At 57.4% G+C, this 26820-nt stretch overlaps 2 protein-coding genes across 4 annotated transcripts; one reads left to right on the top strand and one right to left on the bottom strand.

Moving 5' to 3' along the window:
• Positions 1-454: 454 nt before the first annotated feature.
• Positions 455-12968, bottom strand: GUCD1 (guanylyl cyclase domain containing 1). 2 transcript variants are annotated; one of them, XM_057744606.1, is made up of 6 exons: positions 12779-12968; positions 7541-7625; positions 6553-6718; positions 5366-5457; positions 3275-3516; positions 455-2629 (listed from the first exon to the last, which is right to left on the bottom strand). In XM_057744606.1, the coding sequence occupies exons 1-6, from the start codon at positions 12966-12968 to the stop codon at positions 2538-2540; spliced, it is 867 nt and encodes a 288-aa protein (XP_057600589.1). In that variant the 3' UTR covers positions 455-2537. The 2 variants fall into 2 exon arrangements, with proteins under 2 accessions (XP_057600589.1, XP_057600590.1); XM_057744607.1 differs by lacking the exon at positions 12779-12968 and adding an exon at positions 12258-12391.
• Positions 12894-26092, top strand: SNRPD3 (small nuclear ribonucleoprotein D3 polypeptide). 2 transcript variants are annotated; one of them, XM_057744609.1, is made up of 4 exons: positions 12894-13028; positions 14431-14574; positions 24110-24302; positions 25866-26092. In XM_057744609.1, exons 2-4 carry the CDS (start codon positions 14449-14451, stop codon positions 25925-25927), a joined length of 381 nt encoding a protein of 126 aa, XP_057600592.1. In that variant the 5' UTR covers positions 12894-13028; positions 14431-14448; the 3' UTR covers positions 25928-26092. The 2 variants fall into 2 exon arrangements, with proteins under 2 accessions (XP_057600592.1, XP_057600591.1); XM_057744608.1 differs by lacking the exon at positions 12894-13028 and adding an exon at positions 13067-13226.
• Positions 26093-26820: the final 728 nt, after the last annotated feature.

Below are 26820 nucleotides of genomic sequence, written 5' to 3'. Positions count from 1 at the left end.
CCTGCAGGCTCTGGCTGCGTCAGCTCCCTGCAGGACCTGGGGCAGGTCTGAGGATGCCAGATAAGGCAGGATTTCCAAACTTCCTTTTTCAGTAGATTCTTATCAAGCGAAATGCCAGAAGAATCCAGTAGCCAGCAGATGAGGGTAGAGGGTGCAGGGAGGGCTGGAGTCGGGCCCTCAGCAACCCCCCCACTCCTCCCCCACCCTCTCAGGTCCTCCTCCTGCCCACGGCTATGCATCCTCTCAGCCCTCTCCGAGAACCACGGTCAAGGTCGAGCTGAGCTCTGGGGCTCTTCCACCCCCAGTACTGCTTGCTTGCGCCTCCACAAGCACAGGGAGGGATGCAGGCCTGGGAAGCAGGAAACTGGATCCCAGCCCCAGCTAAACCTGCCGCGGGAGGTCGAGGACCCGGGGAACCCCGGGAGGAGACGAGAATCACGCAGGCGGGCCGGGGTCCAGTGTTTCCCGGTGAGGATGGTGTTTATTGAGAACAGCTCATTACAAACAAAATATATGTATAAAATCTCTGAAATGCAAAAGATCCCTTTTGTCCCCAGGTGGCTGGAGTGAACAGAGCCAACTGTCCAGCGTGGCCCCCTGTGTGTGCCCGGGGGGGGGGGTCATGGAGCCACGTGCTGTAGGCAGAGTTCCTGCCATCTGGGCTCTGTCTCCGGCCCCATTTTCATGATTTGTGCAGGGACACGACAGAGCGAGGTGAGGTTTGCGTCCTGCCTCCATGACCCTCCCCGGCAGGTGGCACCACCCCAGGGGCAGGCGGCTCTTGTCAATCCTCCAGACAGGTGACCTCTAACCTGCGTCTTGCCCCGAGAAGCCCTCCTCTGAGCCCAGGGACTGAGTGTCTCTGATGGACCGAGGTGCCGTGACTACTGTCTGTGGAGGCTGCTCTCCGTGCCAGCCTCTCTCACGGGCAGTCGTCCTGAAAGCTTCACTTCCTCTTAGTGTCCCTTGATACACCTATCCTCCCCAGTGTCGCCCGGACCCCTCCGGGGACACCCAAACCCGCAGCCGCCACGCGTGATGCTCCCGGGCGTGTGCACCAGAGCTCCCTGGGACCTTGGGCCACTCAGCATTAAGGCAACAGACACGAGACCAGTCTGCAGGCAGCATGAGTCTCTGGAACCCAGGGTGGCTGCCCAGCCAACGTGGCCCCCCTCTCGGTCAAGGCCGTCTGGTGCTGAGGAGCAACGGGGTCGGGTGGCCCGACAGCCCCGGTCCGCGGAGCCCACCCCAGCCCTCCCGGCGCGGGGTCTGCGGTCTGGGGGAGGGGCAGCAGCGGCCCCGCATCCTGCCTCGGGCACGGGAAGACCAAGACGCAGGGGGCCAGGGCGGGGGGGGGGGCTGCTGCGGCATCCCTGCCCTCCAGCCAGAGGCAACCCGAGGGGTGGGTGTCCGCAGCCCCCTTGGGAAGGATCCACGTCCCTTATTGTTCAGGTGCAGACCCAGCTCCCCCACTGTCTGGGGCCAGATTCTGTCCATATGGTGAAAGGCCGCTTTGAAAGAGAACTCGGGTCGGCTCACCTGCCCTGTGGAGAGAGGTGTCAGTGGTTCCTAAGTACCTGCAATCTCACTATTATTGTCTTACTTGAGGTTGAGTCTCACCCCCATAAAGTGAAAACTTCAATCTCAAAAAAATCAGCTGCCCCCTGCCCCCCCCCCGAAAAGAGGAAAAGGAAACAGCTCGTCTGTGCCCTGCTGCCATGCTGACCGGCGCAGACCACACCCTTCTCTGTCGGACAGGAGACCCATCGTTGTGCAAAAGGTCCCGATGGGAACACCAGGGCAGGGGGTGGGAGGCCACAGGCCGCTGCTCCTGGTCCTCGGGGTGGGAACATGGTGAGCCCTGCCAGCCAGCAGGCGCCAGGGTCCCAGTCACAGCCCAGGGTCCCACCCCAAGCAGCTGGAGTACCTGCAGGGGCGCGGGGGCCTCAGAGCCCTTTCTGCCTGAGGCCCAGCCCTCCCCGGGGGCCAGACGCCTTGCCAGCAGCCTCCCGGGAGGTGGGAGGGGCCCTGCAGGACGTGCAGGTCCCGGAGAGGCTGGAGCAGTCCCAGCCCCCAGGGCCCAGGCCGGCCACACAGTCTGCACACACACACACACAAGCAACACCTCTCTGCCGGGCTCAGTCACCAGGTCTGTGGGGAGCCGGGCTCAGGCTTCTCCCCCTGCCCTGGGTCCGGCTCACAGGCAACAAGGGCACCCATGGGGGTGGACGTCCCCTAGGTACCGCTGGAGCCAGCCTCGGGGTCCTGGGGGAGGCTCTGCTCAGACGCTCCCGGGACGCTGCCAGCCGCCAGCAGGACTCTGGGCTACGTGGCATGATGGCTCAGCGCTGGTGGATTAAGCAGGTGGGACGCGGCCTCCTAGAGCCCCTGGGGCGTGGCCATGTGAGCTGGGACCACAGCTCCACGTCTGAGCCAAGGCAGCCGCAGGCCTGGGCCAGGGCCTCCTGAACGGGCCCGGCTGGGGCAGGGCAGGGCAGGGTGAGGTCCAAGGGCCTGGGCACACCAGGCGCCCGCTGTCAGCTGTCCAAGTAAACAAAGAGGATGTCCTCGTCCGTGCCGTAGCTGGTTCTGGCCTCCTCGAAGTTGCTGATGCTGGTGCTGCACATTCCTGATGGGGCAGGAGGGCAGGAGGCGTCAGCGGGCGGGTCACCGGCCCCCCTGCTGGCCGCCCCGCGCCACTCAGGAAGCCCTCCTTGCCTACTGTGGCCTTCGTGCGCTGGTCCTCTGACCTCTCCCCAGTTCTGCAGATGGGAAAAGGGAGGCCCAGAGAGGGGAAGAGACAGGCTCGAGGCCACACGGGATAAGTCTGCGTGCGTCAGGGCGGTCCTGACCCGTCCCCAGGGCTGTGGCGAGCCCTGGCCGGGGCGGGGGGGGGGTTGGCTGGAGCCAGAGCTGGGCAGACTTCCCTTGCTGGCAAGAGTGCTGGCTGTCCTCGGAGGGCTAGCCCGGGGGAGATGGACCCTGCGGCCGGTGCAGCTGAGCCGGTGGGGCGGCCCCGGGCCATGGCACGGGGCCGGCACGGTGGGAGGGAGAGGGCTGGCCTGTGGTGACGGGGGGTGGAGGAGGCCGGCACGGCCCCAGGCTGCGGCTGGGCTGCTGCACGGCCCGAGGGGTGGCAAGGACGAGGAGCCCAGGGGGAGCAGGCGCTCTGGGGAGCAGGCGCCGAGGGGGGTCTTGGCCGCAGCAGGCTGCACGGGAGCGGTCGCGGGGGCCGGGGGCCACCCCGCCCACGGGGCCGGCCCGGCACACTCACGGTCGGCGTAGGCCGGGTTGTTGTAGAAGATGCAGCTGGCGGGCCGGCTGTAGCCGCGCAGCACGATGAAGTGGCCCTGGTAGGCGGGGCTGCGGCAGGAGCAGCGGCGGCCACGGGGGGCGAAGCAGCAGCACTTGACGGGGCCGGAGCAGAGGTCGCAGCGCAGCAGCCCCGAGTTCACCAGCACGATGGCCACGTGGCCCTGCGCCAGGTGCGCCTGCACGTCCTGCACGCTCACCGTGCTGTGGACGGGAGGAGGGTCGGCGGCTGCTGCTGGGCCCCACGCCCCAGCTCTCAGGGGGACCCCCGCCTGGACCCCTGTTCTGCCCTGTGTCACAAAGCGGGGGACATGGCTCGTGTCCCTCTGAGCGCTCTGCAGGTGGGAACACCCTGCTCCGTCGCGGCGGCCCAGGCTCAGCTGGGGGCCAAGCACGGGACCAGGGCTGGGGGGCTCTGATCGCGCCCAGGACAAGCTGGCCCCACCAGGCCCTTCACAGGGGGACAGCTCAGCTCCAGACAGGCCCCCACCGAGGGAACAGCACCCCACTGCTGATCTGCTTAGTGAATTCTTTTGTACGAAGGGCTCCCCGGCCTTGGTCGTTCACCTCAAATGACGCGTGATTAACGTTGTAACCTGTGGGTTTCATTTATTTCCCAAAATCTGAGCCAAGCATGGCTTTACCCGTTTCAAAACCGAGTGCTTCTCGGAAAGGGTTATTTTTCATTTTTCCTAAGGCTCCTCACGGCAGAAGGGGCTGCGCGGGGCGGGCTGGTCAGCAGCGCTCGCAGGGGAGCCCCCGGCTCAGCCCGCGGCTGCCGGCGCTCAGGCACGGCCCCCGCAACGCGCCCAGGAGGAGGCACGTCCAAAGAACACCCAGAGGGGAGGAGGGCTGTGCGGGTCCCCTACGCCCGGGGCCCCACCTTCCTGGGGTGATGCCCACCCTCTGGGCCCTCCTTCCTCACAGGCTCCTCAGGAGTGCACGTTAGCACCTTGTGGCCTGGCCCACATCCAGCCACGCGGCGTCACGGGCCTGTCTGGGCTACTACCCTTTGCCCGGGGAAACGTGCCATTTTTCCATTTGGTCTTTGAGACGAGACAGCCGGCTGAGCTCCCCGAGGCCGGTGCTAGAGCGGGATTTCAGCTACAGGGCGAAGCGGGGCTGGGCTGCAAGGAAAGCAGCGGGCTCCAGGGGACCCCGGGGAGCAACGCTGGGCCAGGTCACAGCACGGCCGTTGCTGGGGTGACCGCGGCGGCTCGAGCTGCGGTCCCCATCCTGTCTCCTCAGCTGGGGGGTGGGGACAGCCCTGGCCCTCCACTCCACAAGGCGGCACCTGTCCAGTGCCACCAAGCAAACCGTGGCTGCCTCTCCCTCCAACACATGCTCACAGGGCCCAGGGATGCGTGGAGACATTTCTCCCGCTTCCCAGTGGGTTATCGTGTGCCTAGGTGACGTTACAATGAAAACAGAAATCTGGGGAGAATGGGAGACCCAACAAGAGAAGTCCAGGGGGCCTGGCCCGGGCCTGAGCCAGCCGGCCTGGGCACGGTGCCACAGCGAGCCCAGGGAAGGGAGTCGCTTGCATCTGGGAACGTCGCTTGTGGGGTCTCCTGAGTCCTTCCCCCATGTGTAGATGAGAAGGGGAGACCCACGTAAGATCAAGCAACCTGTGGGGAGATCTGGCAGCCAGGCCCTCCTAGACAGTGTCACCCTCCGTCGCCATGCCAGCCTGTTCCCCAGGCCGTCACCCCTTCATGAGGGCCCCTGTGTTCTGTCCCAGGCCACCGTTCTGCGAGCCGCCCGAGGGCTGGCTGGAGTCTGTCTTCTCGCCCGTCCCTCTAGCCCCGGCTCAGGATCCACCCCAGCCCAGAGTCCTGTGTATAGCAGGTCACGTAGCCCCAAGTGTCCCCATGTTATGGACAGAAAAACTAAGTCTCGGGGTAGCAATGGGGGCAAGTCAGTGCCCATGGCCGACTGTTCTGCCTGAGTCCCCAGCCTCTCCCTGAGGCCTCGCCGCCACCCCATCCCCCAAGCCCCCCACGCCTGTGGGTGAGCGGGCACACAAAGCAGGGCAGGGTTGGGGTGGACTCACCACTTCTCCACCAGCACCTTGCAGGCCTTGGCCTGTGCGAACAGCTGGTTCACCCGCGTCTCCTCTGTGTCAAAGTGCTTCCTGTAGAAGGACTGAAGGGAGAAGGGCAGCTGGAGAGGCCACCTGTCCTGGCTGCCCTCACCCCACCTGGATGAAGTAAAGAGCACCTCAGGGAGTCCGCAGAGGAGCCCGGCCTACAGCGGGGCACAACGCGGGCAGCGCGACTCGGGCGGAAAGCTGTGTCTGTGCCGAGCAGGCAGCTGGCTGGCCGGCGGCGCAGGACCACGCAGGGGGTGAGGAGGGCGCCCGGGAGGCGGGTGGGCAGCAGGCTCGGGCTGGCACCCTGGTGGGCAGGGGCCGGGAGTAGAGGCGCAAAGGGGGTGGCTGAGGCCCCCGGCATCCAGTCGCCGCACGGCTCAGCCGGTGTGTGCCAGCAAGGAGCACACGCTGCTGCAGGGGCCTTACGGGCCAGAGCCCCCTTGGGGAGGCAGGAGAGACTCTGCTCTGGGGCCCTTCTCTCTGCTAGGCTGACCAAGCCAGATCCGTGAACCTCCTTCCCCTGGCTTGGAAGGTTCAAAGCAGAGTTAGGTTGAAGGGCACTGGGCACCGTGCGACCACCCTCTTGTGCCGAGGCTGGCCGTGACTCTGCAGGAGTTTGGAGCCTGGGGTGAGATCTGCCCTGCGGGAGGCCGGCAAGGCCAACTCCGGCTGGGGTATCGGCAAGGCTATGCTGGCATTCTTTTTAAAAAGAAAACACAAAGAACGGAAAGACAGTGTATTGGATTTTCTTCCGGAACACCAATAACCCAACTTGGAGACAGCTGTCCCCGTGGAAAGGAAGTAAATTGGTGAATGACGGTGGAGGAGGACAGGGTGTGCTCTGAGGCCTGGCCCAGCTCGCGCTGGGACACAGGAAGGACGCACAAGGTCACCTGAATGTGCCCTTGTGCGTCATCAGGTGCTGCTGAAGGCAGGCGGCGGCGGCGGGTCTCTGGAGTGGGGGTGCCACTCGGGTCCTCTGAGCAGCTGGACCCAAGGTGACCTGGTCCAACCGCCCCAAGTCCTGCCCACAGCGCGTCTGCCTCGGTTCCCCGTCTCTGCACACCGCACGTGTGCTGGGTGTCCGGGTCCAGATCATACCCTCTTCCGGGGACCGCCCCTGGTGAAGGCCAGTGGCCGGTGCTCACCTGATTCCTGTAGCCCTTGTCCACGCCCAGGGTCTGGGTGCAGAAGCGGTGCCTCACGCCAAAGTGGCGCATCAGGTAGGCCAGGTCGATGGTCCAGATGCTCCTGGTGAGCCGCAGCTCCCGCAGGGCCCTCTCGAACGCGCCGTCGTCCAACTGGCCCAGGTAGCTGTGGGCAGACGGTCAGGGCCGCTGGTCCAGGGCTCCCTCCACCCAGGGCCTGCCAGCCACTGTCTGAGCACCTGCGCCCTTCGGCGTGAACTCCACATCCTGCCCACACACTGCCTGGCACAGCCCAAGGCTGGTGGGGAGCGGGGGACGCCACGCCAGCCCCGACGTCCAGGGCCTGGATTCTGCATCTGACCTCTCTAGCTGGCTGTATGACTTTGGGCAAGTTGCCACCCTCTCTGAACTCGCCAGCTTCATCTCTAGGACCATCTAAGTGTTGGGACCACATCAATGGTTTTCTAAGTTTCAGGCACAGAACGCTTTTATTGAATCCTATCTTGCCTGGAATTCCATGAGGGAAAATGGATAAGGGAGGGGCGCCCCGGGGCTCCAGGCTGCTGCCTGAAAACTCTCCGACAAGGAGATGGTCCCTCTGTGACCCGATGGTCAAAGCTCCTGTGATACTCACGCAGCCTCCGCTCAGCACTCAGCTCCCTAGTGACCCAGTCTCCCAAGAGTTCAAGGCCAGGAAGGGGAGGACCCCATGTCTCAATCATGGGGTCACTCTGTGGGCCAGGCCCAGACACCTGGGACTTCCCGGCCGGTCCAGAGCACCTGGCATTCTCAGGATGCAGACCCGGAAGGCCTGATCCACCGCTGCTCGCTTTTGCAGGTGGGATAGAGCCTGGCTGGAAGCTGGGCCTCCCACAAGCCCCAACTGAGGACAGCCACGTGGACGTCAATCCCACCCAGGTCTCTCCCCGTGTGCCCTCAGCCAGAGCAGGTGGTGTGGACCGGGAGGGCTGAGGCCTGCCCAACTCACCGCAGCACCATCCTAGAGCAGGCCAGGCCGCAGTCCCAGTGGTAGAGCTGCTGCATGATGGGCACGGGCAGCTGCACGATGTCCCCTGCACGGAGACACACGGAGGTCACAGACCCTGGCACAGGGCCCGCCGCTGCCACTCCCACGGGTGCCACCGTCATCAGCTCCCGCACGGGCTGTTCAGGGACCAGCCCACGACCTTACAGGCCCCCCAGTCCACCTCACCACAGCAGTGACCTCCCCGAAACGCAGGGAGCAGGTCGGCCCCACACAAAACCGTCCGGCGGGCTGGCTCCCGTAGTTCCTGGACAAGGCCGTCACGGCTGCTGCCCCAGCGCCCCCTGCCTCCTCACCTCCCCGCAGCCTTACCAGGCTGCCCTCTGGGCAGACCTTCCCCTGTCATGAACCCTCATGCCCCAGGGCCTTTGCACACCCGCTCCCTCTGCCTGGCCTCTCTTGGCCTCCCAGGCAGCTGAGCTCACTCCTGTCTGTGGACGTCACTTCTCCACGACGCTGCCCCGTTGTGCCTGGCCCCGCACTTGGTGCACTGCCGGCCCCACAGGCCCCTCCCCAGAGCCCTCTCTGTGCTGGGTGCTCTGACGAGGCAGGGAAGGCCGGCACCCAGGAGGCACTTGCCCTCCGCAGCCCCAAGGTTACGAGGAGGGGATGGTCACGTGTCTGTATGTGGACTGCTACCCTGGGCGGAGCAGAAAGCCTGACCTAGGTGTTCCAGCGCCAGCTCTGCCACTGGCCAGCTGCGGGCTGGGCCACTGCCTTCCTCATGCTAGACTGACTCTGGCTGCCTCTAAAACAGGGACTTTGGTCTGATTCAGTCGTTTAATCAACAAACATTTCCCAAGAATCCAGTAAGAGCCTGGACTGTGAACCGGAGAGATGGTGGTGAGTGACACAGACATGTCCCTGCCACGCTGGACACCAAAAACAAGCAGCATACGAAAAAAAACAAGGGGCCAGGCTAGGGGATGTGGGGGGTGTGCGTTGGAGAGGAGAGCCAGCGGGCGCGAGGCAGAGCTGCGGCTGGGAGGCTGGCATGTGGCCTGCAGGACCCTCCTGCCCTGGGATCCTATGAATCTGGACAGAGCTCAGAGTTTACAGAACTGGAAGGATTACCCTAACCCTAACCTTTTCAGCTCTCGTGGTTTCCCCGCCTCAGGGGTCTCCAGTGTACTCTCCTGAACCCACGACCAGCCCGTGCAGAGCTGCCCAAGCTCCCTGGCGTGCACCAACCGGAGGGCTGCCCATGAACCCTGGAGTCTGCCTTGGCCTTTCCACCTGACAGCCTTGTCTGGGCAGCCTGTTGCCCAGAGAAGGTCCCAAGCTCCTATTCTCCCACGTCCAAACCCTCCCTGGCTCTCAAGGCCTGGCTCAGATGCCAGCACTTCTGGGGCCTTCCCTGCTCCCTGGCTGGCCGTGCCCCTTTCCTCACCTGCACTCCGCGGGCCCGAGTCTACGCTCCGGCTCACGGGAGGGGACCCTTGCGTGGAGCTCGCCTGTGCCCTGCTGGGCTGTCACACGCTCCCAGGAGGCAGGGGCCTGTGACCCCTCCTCCGCTGCACTGGGCTCTCCTCCTGCGCCTCACCCGCGGGCCCCTTGGAAGGCAGGGTGCCGTGGGTGAGTGCGAGCCACCCGCCAGCTGAGTCACGTGGCCTCTCGGTGCCTGCTCCTTATCACAGACGCCAGCCTGCTGGGCGCCGCGGGCACTCGGGGCAAGAATGTGCGCGGAGCCCTTCGCAGGTGCTGCCGTGAGCCCTGCCCTCCCTCCAGCCCTCCCTCCCTCCCTCTCAGTGTCCCTCCGGCACACTGAGACCAGGCGGGCTCAGGCTCTGCGGCCCCCCTCCCCAACGCCAGCAGGCTCGGAAAGGAACCCGGGCCATCACGCGAGGCCTCCTCCTGGCATTCGCCTCCACCCACTGGCACGGACTCAGCCCCGAGGGTCTGTCCTGCCTGACTTCCACCTGTCCTCTACCCCGGTTTCTACCCCCGGCCCCGCTCCTGTTTCTGCACACAGCAGCCGGAGGGAGCCCTTCCACAGTCTCCCACTGCTCTTAGAATAAAGTTCTCACCCCTCATTAAGGCCTGTAGGGCCGGCCTTGCTTGCCTTACCTTGGCCCTCAGCCCAGGAACTTTATAGGTGCAGCTCTGTAACGTTCTTACCCTCAGTACTCAAGTCTGCCCCCTTGAGCCTGTCATTCAGGTCCCAGCTCAAAGTCTCCTCCCACGAGAGGCTTTTTCTGACTGTACGTTTGGGAGAAGGGGCTCTCCTTCACAGTACTTCCTTGTTTTCTTCACATGCTTAGTAGTAACTCAATAAACCTTTGCTGGAAAAAAAATGAACTTATAAAGCAAACGCTGTGTGCTAGGCTCCGGGGACACTATAGGTGACTGAGACGGAGCCCTGCCCTCCAGGTGTTCATATCCTAAAGTAATTCCCGGGACTTCCTAGGTAGCGCAGTGGTTAAGAATCTACCTGCCAATGCAGGGGACACGGGTTCGGTCCCTGTGCCAGGAAGATCCCACATGCCACAGAGCAACTAAGCCCGTGCACCACAACTATTGAGTCTGCACTCTAGAGCCTGTGCGCCACACCTCCTGAAGCCCGTGCACCTAGAGCCCGTGCTCCACAACAAGAGAAGCCACCGCAATGAGAAGCCCACGCACCACAACGAAGAGTAGCCCCTGCTCGTAGCAACTAGAGAAAGCCCGCGCGCAGCAATGAAGACCCAACACAGCCAATAAATAAGTCAATTTATAAAAAAAAAAAAATTAAAGTAATTCCCCCCACGGGGCTAGTGGAGGGAGAAGCCTATGCAGGGTGCTATGCCCTTGTGGTCGGTGCCTCCCTTTTCAAGAACCCCTCGCTGTGGCTATAACCTGCCTTTTTGTGTTTCTCTACACGGGCTGTTTAGTCCCCAGCTTTTGCTCTCGCGTATCCCTTCGTCTGGAAGGTTGTCTCCCATCTCTGCACATCCAGATGCTTTGGTCTCTTTCCCTCCCCGAGGCTCTCTGTATGGAGGATGTGAGGTGGTGTCTGCCTTCCCCACCAAACAGGCTGGGAATTCCTCGGTGGCAGGCAGGCGGCATCTGCCTCCGCCCAGCCCTCAGAACACTGCAGGCACGCAGACGTGCTTGAATGGTGAATGGAAGGCGTTTTTTTCCAAAAAGGCCGTATCCTTCCAGATACCCAGGTCTACTTGTCACCGCAATACTCCCCTTTCCCCCAGGCTTCCAGACTGTGGCCGTCTGTTCACAGCTCCCTCCGTGCTCTGTGGCCTGGGCTCTGGCACTGGCTAGCCAGGCTGTCTCTGGCCAAGCTTTGACTCTGTCTGTGCCTCCCCCTATGGCAAGCTGTAAACGTGGCACAGGTTGGCTGCTCTCTAGGGCCCTCGGGAACTCTGCTGCCCCTCCTCTTCTTGTCCTGATCTCTAACCCTTTGACTCTGCCGCCCTCCCCTCCACCCCCAAGGTGGCTAAACATCCCCACGTGGCCATCCCGAATCTTGGCACAAGCAGGTCAGCCAACAGGGACCCAGAGATATTCCTGTGGGGGGTGATAAGGGTAGGCGAGGCCTTCCAAGCCCAAAGCTGCTGCCAGATGTTGATGCCTGAAGCCAAGGGGCTGCCCCACCCGAGAGCTAGGGTCTGCCTGGAAGGTGTTGGCCTGGCTTCAATTGGCAGCTCACTGGCCCTGAATACTTAACCCCTCTCGGCCTCAGTCTGCTCATCTGCAAAAGTGCAAATAACAATGATAACCGACGTCACGAGGAAGTCAGTCTTACGAGGATTCACGAGGCTCTGCGTGTAAACAACGGAGCAGAGTGCCTGCCCACAGAAAGTTCCCTGTAAACACCAGTCCCTACTGTACTGAGGCTCAGGGAAGGCAAGTGCCTGGTCCAAGATCACAGTCAGACAACCGGAGGGGAGGCAGGCAAGTCCCAGGGTAGCCCCAGACCCTACTCCTTTCTGCAGTCGCAGTCAGCGTCCCACTGATGCCTTAGGGCTGGGGTCTCCTGTGCTCCTGACCTCTCCCGGGTGCTGGCACCTCACTTTAGAGTTCACCAGCCCTTTCTCTTTCTCATCAACCCTGTGCCTTAAGCACAGCAGGAATCACTGCTTTCCCCCTCCCCCACTTAGAAAAGCAAACTGAGGCCCGCAGCCCTGAACCGGTCCGCCAGTGTTTCCGCCCCAAAGGAACTCAGGCCACCTGGGGCGGAGGAACTAGCGAGTGAAGAAGTGCAGCGACACAAAAACAAAACTCTGAGTCGGGGAGGCCGGGGGAAGGCGCCCCCCCCATCCGCCCCCACTACTCTATGCTCCCAACCAGTGCCCTGCCCGTCTAGGCCTCAGTTACCCAAGGGGACGGGACCTTCCAAGGAGGCTCCGAGAGGACTTTTCCCGTCCGGAGAAGGTGCCGCCCCGGCCTCTCAACCAGGACCCTCCCACCATGACCGCAATCAGAGCTGCCTGGGGTCCCAGCCCAGGGGGTACCAGAAAACCCCAACCAGCCCGGGCTGGCGGGGGGCGACGGACGCGGGGATCAAGGCGGAGCGCACCCCCGACCCGCTTTCGCTCCAAGCTCTACAGCCCGGGCCGCGGCGGCGGTCGGCCCAAGGTCGCGCGACCGCACCCCGCGCGCGCTGGGGCGGGGTCCCCCCAGCCCGTTCCCCGGGGAGAGGGCCGAGCCCTCGGGGGGCACTGACCGGGTTCGAGCGGCGGCCCCGCTGCCTCCGCCTCCGTCCTCATGACCCGGGCGGCGCGGGGCTCCCATGGCCCTGGCCTGGCGGGGGCGGCAGGTCCGGCGGGGACCGGGAGGGAGCGGGACCCGCGCGCGCCGGGGAGCAGGCGAGGCGGCGGGGGAGCCGCCCCAAGCCCCGCCCCGGCGCTTCCAGGCGGCCTCCCGGCCCGCCCCCGATGCCCGCGAGCTCCGCGCGCCCTGCGGCTCCCGGCCCCGGCTCGCGGCCCCGGCTCCCGGGGGTCCCCCGCCGCCCGCCGGGCTCCGCGCCCCCTCCCCGCCCGGCTCCCCGGAAGCTCCGCCCAGGCCCGCGCGTTCCGCGGACGCCCCAGAGGCTCTTCCCCGGACAAGCCCCGCCTCCGCCCGGCCAGCGCCTCCGCCGGCCACGGGCCGAGCCCCACGCGAGGCTGCGGGAGACCAGCTCCACTCCGGGCCGCGCCCGCCCCGTCCGTGCGGCGGGATGCCCTCCGCGCCCGGGGCGCCCCTTACCCCGCGCTGCCGGGTCCCTGGGGTTACGCTGTGAGGGCGGGTCCCGGCCGTCGGCCCCGCCGCCCGCAGCCCCCGCCGCCCGCCTCGCCGTCCAGCCCGCCGCCGGGGTGGGCTGCTTGGAGACGCGGGCCCCCCTCTGCCCTGCCCGGCCCGAGGGTCTGGGTTTCCGGCGGCACCTGGGTCCCGTCATCGGCCCTGTCTTCCGGGGCCGGAACTACTGTGCCGGAGCCCAAGTTTCCCAGCCGGCGGGGTGAGGAGGAAGCGGAGGCGAGGGCGCGCCCGCCGTCGGGAAAAGGAAGGAGGAGGGTGTGGGGCGGGCCTCGCGCGAGGCATTGTGGGAACGCGTGGTGTTCTGGGAGCGCGGCGCCCGCCATTCGGTTGTCTCGCGCCTTCGCCGTCGCCAGGGTCGCTGCCGCCCCGCGAAAGAGACGGGAGGAGGCCGGAGCGGGTGAGGAGCGGCCCGGGGTGGCGGGCGCGGTGAGCCGAGCTGCCCGCGAGGGGCCGGCGGCTGGAGGAGGACGCGCCGCCGGGGAGCCGTGCGCGGCTCGGGGAGGGAGGAGAGCGGGAGGCCCGGCCGGCCGCACCTCAGCGTCGCCTGGCCCCCCTGGAAGCGGTGCGCCCGCTGCCCGGAGCACGCGCCCTGTCAGCCCCTGTCCCTCTGTCTCTCCGGGCCGGCGCCTCCGACTCGGGCCCTGCCTGGGTGATGCTTCTCGAGCCCCCGCCCCGCGCGTAGCGTAAAACCCGCCCTCCCAAGGCCCCTCACCTGCGGCGCCTGCCTTTCGCATCCTCTCCTGGTCCTCCTCTCTGGACCGCGCAGGATGTGTTCCCGCTTTCAGCGGCCCATCTCGGAATTAAAAAAAGGAAAGTCCGCTGCTTTTCTTTGTGAATTAGGCTAGGCGGTTGCCCCGATGATGTCTTCCTCTAAGATAAGCATTTCCTGCACGTAGCACGTGGTGACTTTGTGGACACTCTGCTGTTTTCTCTTTAGCCTTGGTGGTGAAGTAGGTGGGGGGCGGGGGGGGGCCCAGAGAGCACTTAATGGGTTGAATGAAACGCACAGCCTCTTCTAGAGCTTTTGATCTGTATCTGCAACTGCCCAGTACGAGCCACGTGTGGCCACTGGGCACTTGACGTGTGGCTAGTGTGACTGGAGGGACTGGGTTTTCAATTTTCATTTAATTTCGTTTCAGTTGAGTTTAATTTCAGTAGCTGCATGCAGACAGTGGCTCCTCATGCAGACAGTTGGACAGCTCAAGGTTGCTGTCATAGGTTCTCCAAGTGATGTTACCTACAACTGTGGGTTGCCACACATGCATTCCAACCCTCTTTTCTAGCACGCAGTCTGGGGAACACATAGCTGTTGACGAAGATGAAGGGACCTATGGTGGGAAGGAGATGGGAGGCGCTTTCTTTTCATTCCCATTAGCTTTCCCTCTATCTGGACCCCCTGTTCCTCCCCACCCACGTCTTGCATGTGTTTGCCAGGTAGGTCCTTCAAGCTAGGAGTTAAGCTACTTTCTTCTGTTTAAAAAAAAAAAAAAATGCACCTTTGGCATCTTTAGTGTAGTTTCAGGCCTTGGAGGGGCATGGTGTTTGCCACATGCCTTCTCGGGCTGTGGAAGACGAACTAACTGTTGTTTCTCTCACTGTAGAGCTCGCTTCCTGCCGAGATGTCAATTGGCGTGCCGATTAAAGTCCTGCATGAGGCCGAGGGTCACATTGTGACATGTGAGACGAACACTGGTGAGGTGTATCGAGGGAAGCTCATTGAAGCAGAGGATAACATGAACTGTCAGGTATCTTGCTTTGCACTTCAGCCTGTGCCTCAGAGGACAGGAAGATGTTGGGTCAAGGTCTTTTTGAAGTTCTCATTCAGCAGTTATTTACTGAGTGCCAAATGTGTGCCAGGCACCGCTACAGGTACTGGGATGTGGGCATAAATGAGAGCCATTTGGAAGTTAGAATATTTAACTTTGTCCTTTGTTTCTCCCAATCCCATAATCATTTTCTCCCATATTTTGGAGACCTGTTTAACAGAAGTGGCACTACCTTCAAGAGAACCATCCAGTTCAGGGCCTCTATTCATTTGCCCCCATGTGTTTGCATAGTGCTTTGCAGTTAGCAGAATCTTCCATTCAAGTAAATTATGTTTATTTGCCATTTTCTTGGGGGCGGCGTCTCATTTGATGCATGTATAGCAACTGCCTTGTGAGGAAAGCAGGTTTGGTGATGGTTTTATCATCCATAAAATAGAAGGAGGAAGATTAAAGGACTCACCTGCTCAGCGTCACTCTGCTAATGAATGTTGGAGCCACTTGATGTGGTGTCCTTCCCAGGGCACAACTTTGCTTTTTGCTAACAGTCACGTGGATTTGTATAGTGTCACTTTACAAAGCATGTGACACAATTTCTTCTTAAGAGCTTGGGCTTTGCAATCAGATGTGGCTTTGAGTCCTGATTGACCTTGGGCATGTTAATCACCTCAGTTTTCTCATTGGTAGAATGAGAACAGAATTAGTTCTGCAAGAGATTGATTGAGGAAGCTGACAATAAAGGGTAGAGGAGAGGGAGCAGGAGAGCTTTCATCCTGGGGTGCTGGGCTGGCGGTGGGGAAAGGACAGGGGAAGGGAAGGAGGGTTGAGTAGGAAGAGGCTCAGGCGGCAGAGTATCTCTGAGGAAGTCTCAGCCAGGCAAAGGCTGCTCATTGGAAGAGTCTAGCATGGGGCACAAATGGCCTGGCACTGTACCCCCACTGTGGTCAGTCACTGGCTGGCAGCTTGGCAAGAGAGTGGCTTCAGGATGAATGCTGTGGTGGATCCCAGTCTGAGCCGTGCACTCCCAAGACTGCCACTGGGGTAACACCCCACCCCAGGGCTGTTCTAAAGATCAGGTGAGAGCAGGAGGCGGGGGCAAGTAGCTCAGCACCTTGCAGGTTGTAAATGTCAACATATGGTGCCTGTTGATATTTTCTAGGTGAGAAAACTGAGGGTCAGAGAGGTGAGGTGACTTACCCAAGGTCATACTGCAGGACAGGTGTCCTAAGTATCCATTGCTTCTCAGGGTTCATTGGTTTATTTGTGATTTCTGTGTAGCTTTGAGTATCCTCTCCCTGCCAGGTTGATCAGCTGGGGGCTCCCTTGTGTTCATGGAGATAGCCATCTGGTGACTGCAGGCTTCTCTCCTTGGTGTTGATGCCACAGAGGTGGGTGGGCTCTCTGCAGGTCCTGTGCAGCCAGGCCTCCTTTGCCTTTGTGAGGTATGGCTGTCAGTAGGTCTGGTCCTCTTTTAAGGGTTTTCAGTTTGGTGAATAGAGTACAAGACTAGGATAGGGAATCTTCATGTGTTTATTCAGCTGTGTATTTGGACAACTTTCTGAGTTTCCAAGGCCTCAGACTTCCCATCTGTGATGCGAATGTGTCTGGCTGGGGGACATTGGTGGTCTCTCTGATGGCAGCCAGTGTGAATTAAAGCACACAGACCCTGCAAGAGAGGGATCTGGAGTAATTGCAGCTTGCCACCTGGTGCGACTTGGGGTGAGCTTTGGACCTCCTTCACCCTCTGTTCCCTCCTTTCTAAATCAGGGATAAAAATAGCACCTCAGCCTCAGGACTGTAGTGCAGAATAAATGAGGCATTGCATGTCAGGTGGTGGGGGCCTGCCACCTCCTCCCACCTGTGTTAATCTGCTAGGGCTGCCATAACAGAGTCCCATGCTGGGTGGCTTAAACAACAGACATTTTTTTTTTTTTCAGATCTTTATTGGAGTATAATTTCTTTACAATGTTGTGTTAGTTTCTGCTGTACAACAAAGTGACTCAGCTATATGTATACATATATCCCCATATCCCCTCCCTCCCACCCTCCTTATCCCACCCCTCTAGGTCGTCACCAAGCATCTAATTGATCTCCCTGTGCTATGCAGCAGCTTCCCACTAGCTATCTAGTTTATATTTGGTAGTGTATATATGTCAAAGCTACTCTCTCACTTCGTCCCAGCTTCCCCCCCACCCCTCCCATGTTCTCAAGTCCATTCTCTATGTCTATGTTTTTATTCTTGTCCTGCCACTAGGTTCATCAGTATTGTTTTTTGTTTGGGGTTTTTTCTTTGTTTTGTGTGTGTGTGTGTGGTTTTTTTGGTTCCATGTATATGAGTTAGCATACAGTGTTTGTTTTTCTCTTTCTGGCTTACTTCACTCTGTATGACAGACTCTAGGTCCATCCACCTCACTACAAATAACTCAATTTCATTCCTTTTTATGGCTGAGTAATATTACATTGTATATATGTGCCACATCTTCTTTACCCATTCATCTGTTGATGGGCATTTAGGTTGCTTCCATGTCCTGGTTATTGTAAATAGTGCTGCAATGAACATTATGGTACATGTTTCTTTTTTTGGATTATGGTTTTCTCAGGGTATATGCCCAGTAGTAGGATTGCCGGGCCATATGGTAGTTCCATTTTTAGTTTTTTAAAGAACCTCCAAACTGTTTTCCATAGTGACTGTACCAACTTATGTTCCCACTAACAGTGCAGGAGGGTTCCCTTTCCTCCACACCCTCTCCAGCATTTATTGTTCCTAGATTTTTTGATGATGGCCATTCTGACCGGTGTGAGGTGATACCTCATTGTGGTGTTGACTTGCATTTCTCTAATGATGAGTGATGTTGAGCATCTTTTCCTGTGTTTGTTAGCCATCTGCGTGTCTTCTTTGGAGAAATGTCTACGTCTTCTGTCCGTTTTTGGACTGGGTAAACAATAGACATTTATTCTCAGGGTTCTGGAGGCTAGAAGTTCGGGATCAAAGTATTGCAAGGTTGGTTCTTCTGAGGGCCACAAGGGAAGGATCTGTTCCAAGCCTCTCTCCTTGGCTTGTAGATGGCGGTCTTCTTTGTCTTCACGTGGTCTTCCCTCTGTGTGTCCGTATCATAATCTCTTCTTCTTTTTTTATTTTATTTTATTTATTTATTTATTGGCTGCGTTGGGTCTTTGTTGCTGCACACAGGCTTTCTCTGATTGCAGCTAGTGGGGGCTACTCCTCATTGTGGTGCGTGGGCTCCTCATTGCGGTGGCTTCTCTTGCTCCAGAGCACGGGCTCTAGGTGTGTGTACTTCAGTAGCTGTGGCACACGGGCTTAGTTGCTCCGCAGCATGTGGTTATCTTGTTGGGGCGGGGATCGAACCCGTGTCCCCTGCCTTGGCAGGCAGCTTCTTAACCACTGCGCCACCTAGGACGTCCCTCATAATCTCTTCTTAAAAAGACCCAAGTTATATTGGATTAGGGCCCAGTCACCACTGTAAAGATCCAGTCTTGAAATACAGTCACATTCTGAGGTGGTGGGGCCTAAGATTTCAATCTATGAATCTGGGGGGTGGGTGCAGTTCAGCCTATAACACTGCTTACGCCAAGATTTGGGGCCTTGTGGGCGTGCCTAAGCCTGGGGCGCTGGGTGGGCCCCAGCAGGCTGCGGTGGGGCTGAGCCCGCCGGGGTGAGCACCCCGCACAGCTGACGCAGGACCCCTGGCTGGGAGGCCGGTGGTGCCTGCTGTTCCTTCGTCCTCGTACCGGTCAGCCTGCCCTTCGGGGATGCGAGCATCCTCTTGGCTCTCCCTCTGCTTGTTCTTTGCTAGAGGGCAGCTGAAGTTCAGTGTTTGCCGTTTGATGTTGGGTTTTAATAAAACTTCCTATTATAAAAAGTGGTGTGGGTCACACACGGCAAAGATCTGGAAAACAGGTGAGAAAGTCACACGCGTAATCAACATGGACCAGTTTTCTCCTGGGAATGTAGTTTGGGTTTTTAGTATTTGCCTCTTAACTCTGTCCCCTTTCAAGAAGAGTCAGAGGTGGCTTACAGAAAATCATACAGTAAGATGAAAGTAGACAGGTCAAGGTGTGGGTAGGCTGCGGCAGACAGTAGAATGAAGGCAGGCAGTCGGTACCTGGGAGGTAAATCCCTGTACATTTATTAAAGGTATATTCAGGTATAAACCTAGAGGACATTCAGTTCTAAGCTTCCTAGAGGCCTGGCAGAGGGACACCATGAGTTCTGAGGTACATCATATCATTCTGATAAAATGTCAGATGTGCAAGTTTCCCTGGCACTAGATGTCAGAGACATTTTTTTCCTCAGCCCTTGTATTAGATGATGTCCTCAACAACATTCCCATACAAAATACACCCTTTTTCAGGGTTCTTTGGGTATTTTTTATGTCGCCTTTTATCATAGCCCTTTTTTGACACTTGAAAATGTAACGTGTGCTTGTGAAACCCAGGGTGAGGTCCCGTGTGCTTACTGGGTCAGAGCGTACAGGCACTTCAGAGCATCCGAGGTTTGGCTGGAGAGGCAGGGAGCCTTGCTCTCCCAGCTCCCCACACCCCACAGCTGCAAGGCAGGGAGGAGCCGGAGGCCCGTGCTGAGGATGCAGCATCGGCTGTGGCTGGCAGTGCCCCACACATGCTGCTGTGCCCTCTCCCGAGGCCCCGCACGCGCGCAGGGAGCAGAGGTGTCCCTGATGGAGGCTCACATCCATTGCTTGCCCAGCTCGGATGTGAATGACAGAACCGGAGCCCCAGACGGGGACATTTCTGTCCTGGCTGTGTGTTCCTGCCACGGGTTTGAAGCATCCTGTCTTCATGAAATGTCAAGGAGGGAACTAAGGGATTTTCCTTCCAAATCAGAGAAAATATATTTCTCGAGAGAACACATCCTTTTGATTTTATAGACTAGGCTACATTGGTGTAACCTTACAGAGGAACCTTTTATGGCTGTGGATTTTATTGGGTGTCCAGTGTGATGGGTCCAGAGTTTCCTTCATAGATTCTTAGCAAATGCTAGAAGTGATCTCCTGACCCAGCTCTAGTCAGTATTCAGACATTTAGGGCATCTCATGATTTTTTTAATTAATAATGAAAGTTTATTGTATTTAATAGATAAGTAGTTTTTACAAGTCCCAATTAAAAGTGGACACAAGTCATAAAATGGATGATTCACAGAAAAAAATATAAATGGACATTTAACATGCAAAAATAATGGGCTCGTTACTAATCAGGCAAACTAGGAAACAGTAAGAGTGTGTAAACTTGCAAGTTGGCAGAATAGAATTAATAAGGCTACCAAGGGGTCCTTGCTACTTTGCCAGTAGAAGTGTAAGTTATTACCTCCTTTCTGGAAACACATCTAAAATATGTCAGCATAGATGAGTTCGTGCTCTTTGATGTGATAGATCCACTTCCAGAGACAGGTCCAAAATTGTGGACAATGGGTCTCCACTGCAGTGCTGTTTTTAATAAAGCAGACTGGAAGCAACCAACATTTCTAATACGTTAAATAAATTACAGCTAACCAAACTAGTGTATATCACAAAGCATGTTCCTCACCCAGTAAGGTAGCAGAGGTGAGTGTTTAATGTCGTGGGAAAATGCTGTTGACATAAGTGGGGGGAATACACAACTCCACAGTAAGTTCCCAGTTTTATAAAAACGAAAACCAAGCTATAAATGATACATTAAGATGCTTTCAAAGTTGTGTTTTTTGTTTTAAATGAATTTATTTATTTATGGCTGCGTTGGGTCTTCGGTGCTGCGCGCGGGCTTTCTCTGGTTGCCGTGAGCGGGGGCTACTCTTCGTTGCAGTGCGCGGGCTTCTCATTGCGGTGGCTTCTCTTGTTGTGGAGCATGGGCTCTAGGCGCTCAGGCTTCAATAGTTGTGGCTCTCAGGATCAGTGGGTGTGGCACACGGGCTGAGTTGCTCCGTGGCATGTGGGATCTTCCCAGCCCAGGAATCGAACCCATGTCCCCTGCATAGGCAGGTGGATTCTTAACCACTGCGCCACCGGGGAAGTCTCTATTCCTAGACGTTTTTGTTGGGGGAGAAGCGATAGTTAATAGATTCCACAGAAGTGATGCTTTGGGGGCTTTGGCATGGTCACCCCATCAGTGACAAGACTGTTTGAACTGTTTTCTTGGCTGTGGCACAATGGTCTGTGGAAAAATCTACCTAGATGCCTCTTCTGAGCTATTTGAGAGTGGATTGCAGTCATAGCCCTTTATTGCATGATACTTTGTGTATATCTGTGTATGTTTCCTCTTACTGTATCCACAGTACAGTTACTAATTCAGAAACTCCAACGTTGAGTCAGTACTTTAGCCTGCAGTGTGTCCCGTTTCTGCGTGTACAGAGTGTGTCGTGGCCGTGTTGTCTTCTCTGCCTCATTCAGTCCAGGATCACTTACTGGGTTTAGTTGTCAACTCACTTGATGCTTCTTTGGTCTGGAACAGTTCCTCCAAGTTTGCTTTTAACACCATTGGTGATTTTGAAGACTGGAGGCCAGTTATTTTGTTAGAATGTCCCTTGATTAAGGTTTCTCTTGTGCGTCCTCCTATTTAGATTTGGGTTATGCTTTTTTGGGCTGTTATTGTGTAACTTTTGTCTCCTCTGGGTGTCACTAAGGCCCGAAACACCTATTTGCCATGTTAACCTTGATCTTTGGTTAAGGTGTTGCGTGGTCTCTCCACTGTAGTTTCCTTTTCCTTCTGTAACTAATGAGAATTTTGTGAGCGTCCTGCTCCTCTTTATTCTCCCGTTCCTCGGCCTCATGTAGCTTCCCGTGAAGATTCTTCCTTGAACCTTTTTACTATGATGGTTGCAAAAGAATAATCTTTTTTTCCTCCATCATTCTTTTTGTATTTAGTGGATCAGCTGTGTGGAAGTGCCTTCCTGTACCACCACCCCCATTTATTAAGTCCCTTGTTATCAGTACAGGCTCATACTGACCATAGGTTTCATTAAGGGGCTTGTAATCCATTGCTGTCATTATTTTGATGTTCCAGTTATCCAAGATTTGACCACTAGCAGCCTCTCGAGCTGACTCCCGTTTCCTTTGGTGTGTCCTGGCCATTCTGGGGGAGCGCATCCTTACTTTCTGGTGTGAGACGTTTGTTACAGGCTTCTCTTTCACCTTCCCTAACCCAGCTCTGGAATCAGCCAGTTCTTCAGGAGCCTTGCTTTCTGTTCGTTTAGGAGTAGTATTTAGAAACCAGGATCTGAGTGCTGTTAAGTATTTTAAAGTTTTAGTTTAGCTTGTCAACCTAGGACCTGTCTCCAAACTGTGTGCTTAATAGTGCCAGAATGTTCCGTTCATTGCGTGCACATTCTGTGCCAGGCAGTAGGCTGGGGTTTTACATGCAATAGGTCCTTCAGTCATCACAGGACCTCTCTGAGGACAAGCCCAGGGTGAATGAGCATGGAGGGAGCTGATCTAGACCCAAGTGTCTGACTCCCAAGTCTGTGAACTTGGCAACCGTCTCTAAAATAAGGCCTAGAGTAAACCTGTTGGATCCTGTTGGCTCTGGAAGCGTCAGGCCCTCAGCTCTGACTGTCAGATTTCAGACAGGAAGAAGAGGAGGAGGGCTCAGGAAAAGGAGGATGGTGGGCCGGGGAGGGGGCCGACCGTCTGCCAGCTGCTCGCCGTGTGCCCCGCAGCTGGGCTGCTATGGCTGACTATCCTTGGGCCCCCGGCACTGCCTCACACCCCTGGAGCCAGCGCTCTCCATCCCAGCCTCAGACGTGTGGGGAAATGAGTACAGAGACGGTCTGCGCTAAGATCTTCTCTCCCCAAAGTGTCCTTGCAGGCGGGCGCTGGCTTATGCCGTCGGCGCCTCATTGTGGCTGTCTGGAGAAGTGGACAGATTCCGTGTTCCTGCCTGACTTTCGTTAAAACCAAGTTCACACAAGTCGCCGCCTTTGGCTCATGGTGGGAGCACAGCTTGGGCTTGTTGACAGGCTGTGCGCCCGGCGGGGGCATACACAGCACGGCCGGTCTGCTTCCTAGGCTGGGATAAGAGCAGTGGTGCTGGGCTCCTTCCGGCTTCTGCCGGGATGAACATGTGCAGCTTCTGAGAGCACTTGGTGTGAGCGTGGTTGATCTTCCTCGACAGCACTGTCAAGGATTCTCAAAACGGGTTGGGGGGGCAGTGACAGGAAGGATGTGCTGGAGGAGAAGCGACTTGGCAGCAGGCAGAGCCCCCAAAATAGACAACAGAGTGGCCTTAGAGTGCGTTTGATCTTTCTGCCCGCTGGGTGCTCGAACAGAGGCTGGCGGCCAGTTTGCACGTGAAAAAAAGAGCGAGTCAGGGTGACAGGAAGCAGTCAGCCAGCACATCGCTCTCTGGTGTGGGTTTCACCCATTCTGATAAATGCTATTCCATCCAGAAGGCTGGTAAAATAAGCTGCTTTTTCTGTTAAACGTGGTGCCTGTCAAGATTGGCACTGGTGGGTTTGTGTCACGTTCCCACGCCCGGCCAGTCTCCTGCCTGGACTCTCCTCTAAGCACCTCCCCCCGCCCCGTCCCGTGGTTTGCATATTCATCTGTCCGAAGTGCTGCCCTAACCCTGTCTGCCCTGCTTCTGTCCACAAACATGAGTGGCCCCATAGTCTCTGAGGTGACGACCCTGCCCTCAGCCCCAATTTCCCTGCTCCCATGTCCTGCCTGGTCTTTGTGAACTGTCGCCTCACACCTGTCCTGTATTCCAGGCCATTTGTGCAGGCACTGCCACCCCCACTTCTCAGTCCCTGTCACCCAAGCCAGAGGCTCTGTCTCACCTACTCGCATATGTCCTCTGGGAGGGCGGGGACCGCATCTGGTGCACACTCGTGACCCTCACAGTGCCTTTGCAGTGTGTGTGCCGGGCAGATGTGGGAGGGGACAAGAGTTTGGACAAGCAGTGCTAAGCCACTTCAGTTCGTGTGTCACCACTGAGAGCACGTCACGTGCTGGTGGGAGAGCAAGGATGGCCGAGTTGGGCCTTTGGGGCCAGGCCAGGGGCTTGAATCAGGACTCCCCGCATTCTGGCCATTGGACCTTGGACAAGTGCCTTAGTTTTTTTAACTTTAAAAATGGGGAATCTCATACTGTGAGGACTGTCTCTGTGACACGCTCAGCACAGTCCCTGGCGCACACAGTAGGCACTCCAGAGTGCCCCGAGCTTTATTTCGTGATGTGAGCTTCTGCATTTCTTTTTTTTTTAATTATTAATTATTTTATTTATTGGCTGCATTGGGTCTTTGTTGATGCATGCAGGCTGTCTCTAGTTGCGGTGAGCAGGCTCAGTAGTTGTGGCGCACGGGCTTAGTTGCTCTGCGGCATGTGGGATCTTCCTGGACTGAACCCGTGTTGCCTGCATTGGCAGGCGGATTCTTAACCACTGTGCCACCAGGGAAGCCCCAGCTTCTGCATTTCTGGACTCCCCTCCTACCAGCCAAGGCTCGTGTTCATGTGCCCTGCTCTCCACTGGTGCTGTTGGCCTTACTCATGAGCTGGTGATTCCCTTGCAGATGTCCAACATCACAGTCACGTACAGAGACGGCCGAGTGGCACAGCTGGAGCAGGTGTACATCCGTGGCAGCAAGATCCGGTTTCTGATTTTACCTGACATGCTGAAAAATGCACCCATGTTAAAGAGCATGAAAAATAAAAACCAAGGCTCGGGGGCCGGTCGGGGAAAGGCTGCTATTCTGAAGGCCCAAGGTAGGTGCTCCCCGTGCACCGGTTATGACATGAGGGTTGTCGTGTACCTTTTAGAAAAGCCCTGTTATTGCTGGGGCGTGGGGGGTGGGCCTGACCTCAACCGTCTCCATACCCACTGCCACCCCTTTTCCCTGCAGTCTTGGGGGATCCAGGTGCCCTGCCTCCTCTGTCTTGCCTCACCTGGTCCCATTCACAGGGCTTATGCGACATGCAAGGTGGCTCCTCGGAAAAAAGATGGGGACTTGAAGAGCGGATACGTCTCCTGTAATGATTCTCTCGGAGACCCTTTGTTTTCAGACATTCTGGGGTGTCTGGGGGAAACTCGCCCTGGTCTAGTTTGCTGAGCAGAGGTGCTGCGGTGTGGATGAGCTGACTCCTAAAGCAGTGGGGTAATCGTTCCTCTCGAGGCTGGGCATGTCCCTGGCACCCCGCATAAATAAGGGAAACTGCGGGGAGGGGGGGGCATTCTCAGATAAGAAGTGAGCAGTTTTGAGCCATCTTTACCCATTAGAGGCGGCTGAGCTTAATTTCCACAGCTTCTTACGTTTGAAGATAAGTCCTTCTTTAGCATATTCCACAAGTGGGACTGGCCTTGGCCCAGTGACTTGGTCTCAGTTCTCTTCCGGGTTAGCCCAATCAGAGCTTTGTATCTGGGTCCTGGAAAGTATCTCTCGCTGCAGTGCAGATGTTGAGTTTAAGGGTGCAGTAGAGTAATCCTTTAAAATGCCCTCCAGAGAAACCGATCCGAGACTCTCCTTGCACTTCCTGGGTGAGAGATAGTTGTGGGGAGATGGGACCAGAGCTCTGGACGTTTGTCCTGGAGAAGGAGCGATTTCAGAAGTGCCAGCTTTGTGCTGCAACTGCTGTTCTCTCGGCTTCCCCGGGGAGGGCTGCCCTCGTTGTCACTGTGTCATGGCACCTTCTCCAGCAGAAGGGGGAGCCCAGTGGCCGTGCCCTAGAAGGCACTTGGCAGTGAGTCTGCCCCGGCCTGCTGACCTCTGCCCGAGCCACCTGTGCCTCTCACAGCCCCGGACTCTGTAAGAGGAAAGGGGTGAGGCTCCAGTTAGTAGCTGTCCGAATATTTTCACTTGTTCTTCAGAGCCACGGGTCTCCTAGAACCTTTGGGTCACAGAGAACAGCAGTCTTTATATGAGTGGTTTTGTGAGGTGATGTCAACATTTAATATCTGTTTCAGAATTTTAAGTGTAAATTAATTGCATCTGTCATGTTTTATTAGCTCACCCTGGGCCAACTCTGAGAATTCATCTTTTCTTTGGTTCCCAGACTGGTTCCCCAAACCGCCTTCGCCACAAGGCCCTGCCTCCCAGCCTCTGGTGGGGAACAGTGCTGGGCTGGAAGGCAGGAGTCCAGGGCCTCCTTTCCAGCTCTGATGCCAGGCACCCGCCCTGCCCATTTCCCCCGTGAAGTGTGCTGGGATGGGCGTGGTGCCGGACTGGGTGGCCTTTCAGGCCCCTTCCTGGGCCGATATCCTGGGATACAGGCTTCTCTGTGGTGTGAGTCCTCACTGACCTGGCCTCGTCCTTTCTCTTCCCCACCTTTCAGTGGCTGCAAGAGGGAGAGGACGCGGAATGGGACGTGGGAACATCTTCCAGAAGCGAAGATAAATTTGTTGGACACACGTTTGCCCTTATTTTTTTCTGTTAGGTTATCTCGGTCAGGGGGGTGTGTGCCTGTGTATATGTCCTAGGTTATCTTTTGACATCTTTTTCTTTAGATCAGGGGAAATGTTAAACTAAATAAATACGGTGTTTCTTTCTTTTTGAGAATTTGCTAAGGACTGTGTGTTCATTTTGTAGTCTGTTTTTGTTGTTTTCTTTGGCAGCGGGTAAACTTTGACACGCTGGGAGACGTCCTGGGAGGGTGCTGGTTTGAAGTGGCGTGGGTGTTGGTAAGAGCGTGCGCTGCTGTTCCAGGCCAGGTGCTGCTTAAGCCCTTGCAACAACGCTGAGGACGCACAGCTTGCCTGGTTCGTCTGCACGGGCACTCACACAGCACTTTGTGCAGGCAGCCTCTGTGGGCGCACCATCAGCTCAGCTTGGATAGCACGACACACGTGGTCCTGGCCTGTGAGAAAACCCAATACTCTGACCTTGTAGCCTGGAAACCCCAGGGACTCAGCATTTCGCAAAAGTAATATGAAAAGGTGATTCAGAGAGTCCTTGTGGCTCCTAAGCAGTTTCGTGGTGTTTCGGGGACAGGTTCTTGTGTGTTCATCAGGGAATCTCAGCACGGACTGGCCCAGCTGCAGCTCTTAACGCAGCGCAGGTAACTAAAGAGCACAGGGTGTGCAACGCAGATAGCTGACGAAAGCACAGGAACTGGAAACGCGGCCTGGAGCAGGCAGACGCCAGAGAGAGGTCTTGCAGGGCCTCTGTGTAGGATGAGCTGCAGCAGAACCCGTGAGCAAAGGGGGCAGTTATTGGCCCTTAGAGTGTTGCTCACTGAACAGAGGCTGCAAGTACTGGAGGGAGAGGAAGAACCTCCATACAGGAGAGAT

This window comes from Hippopotamus amphibius, chromosome 8 (assembly GCF_030028045.1).
Source record: "Hippopotamus amphibius kiboko isolate mHipAmp2 chromosome 8, mHipAmp2.hap2, whole genome shotgun sequence".
In the NCBI taxonomy this organism is placed as follows: Eukaryota; Metazoa; Chordata; class Mammalia; order Artiodactyla; family Hippopotamidae; genus Hippopotamus; species Hippopotamus amphibius.
The sequence above is the reverse complement of the archived record's forward strand: the minus strand, read 5'-3'. Positions and strand labels throughout refer to the sequence as shown.

Excerpts from the sequence above, each read along its gene's own strand:
- GUCD1 (XM_057744606.1), bottom strand. The coding sequence starts at position 12,968 with ATGACGGGACCCAGGTGCCGCCGGAAACCCAGACCCTCGGGCCGGGCA. Across the intron at positions 7,626-12,778 it reads CAGGGACCCGGCAGCGCGGG|GGGACATCGTGCAGCTGCCC; the intron begins GTAAGGGGCGCC and ends GTCTCCGTGCAG. Across the intron at positions 5,458-6,552 it reads ACAAGGGCTACAGGAATCAG|TCCTTCTACAGGAAGCACTT; the intron begins GTGAGCACCGGC and ends TTCTCCCTTCAG.
- SNRPD3 (XM_057744609.1), top strand. The coding sequence starts at position 14,449 with ATGTCAATTGGCGTGCCGATTAAAGTCCTGCATGAGGCCGAGGGTCAC. Across the intron at positions 14,575-24,109 it reads AGGATAACATGAACTGTCAG|ATGTCCAACATCACAGTCAC; the intron begins GTATCTTGCTTT and ends ATTCCCTTGCAG. Across the intron at positions 24,303-25,865 it reads TGCTATTCTGAAGGCCCAAG|TGGCTGCAAGAGGGAGAGGA; the intron begins GTAGGTGCTCCC and ends CCCACCTTTCAG.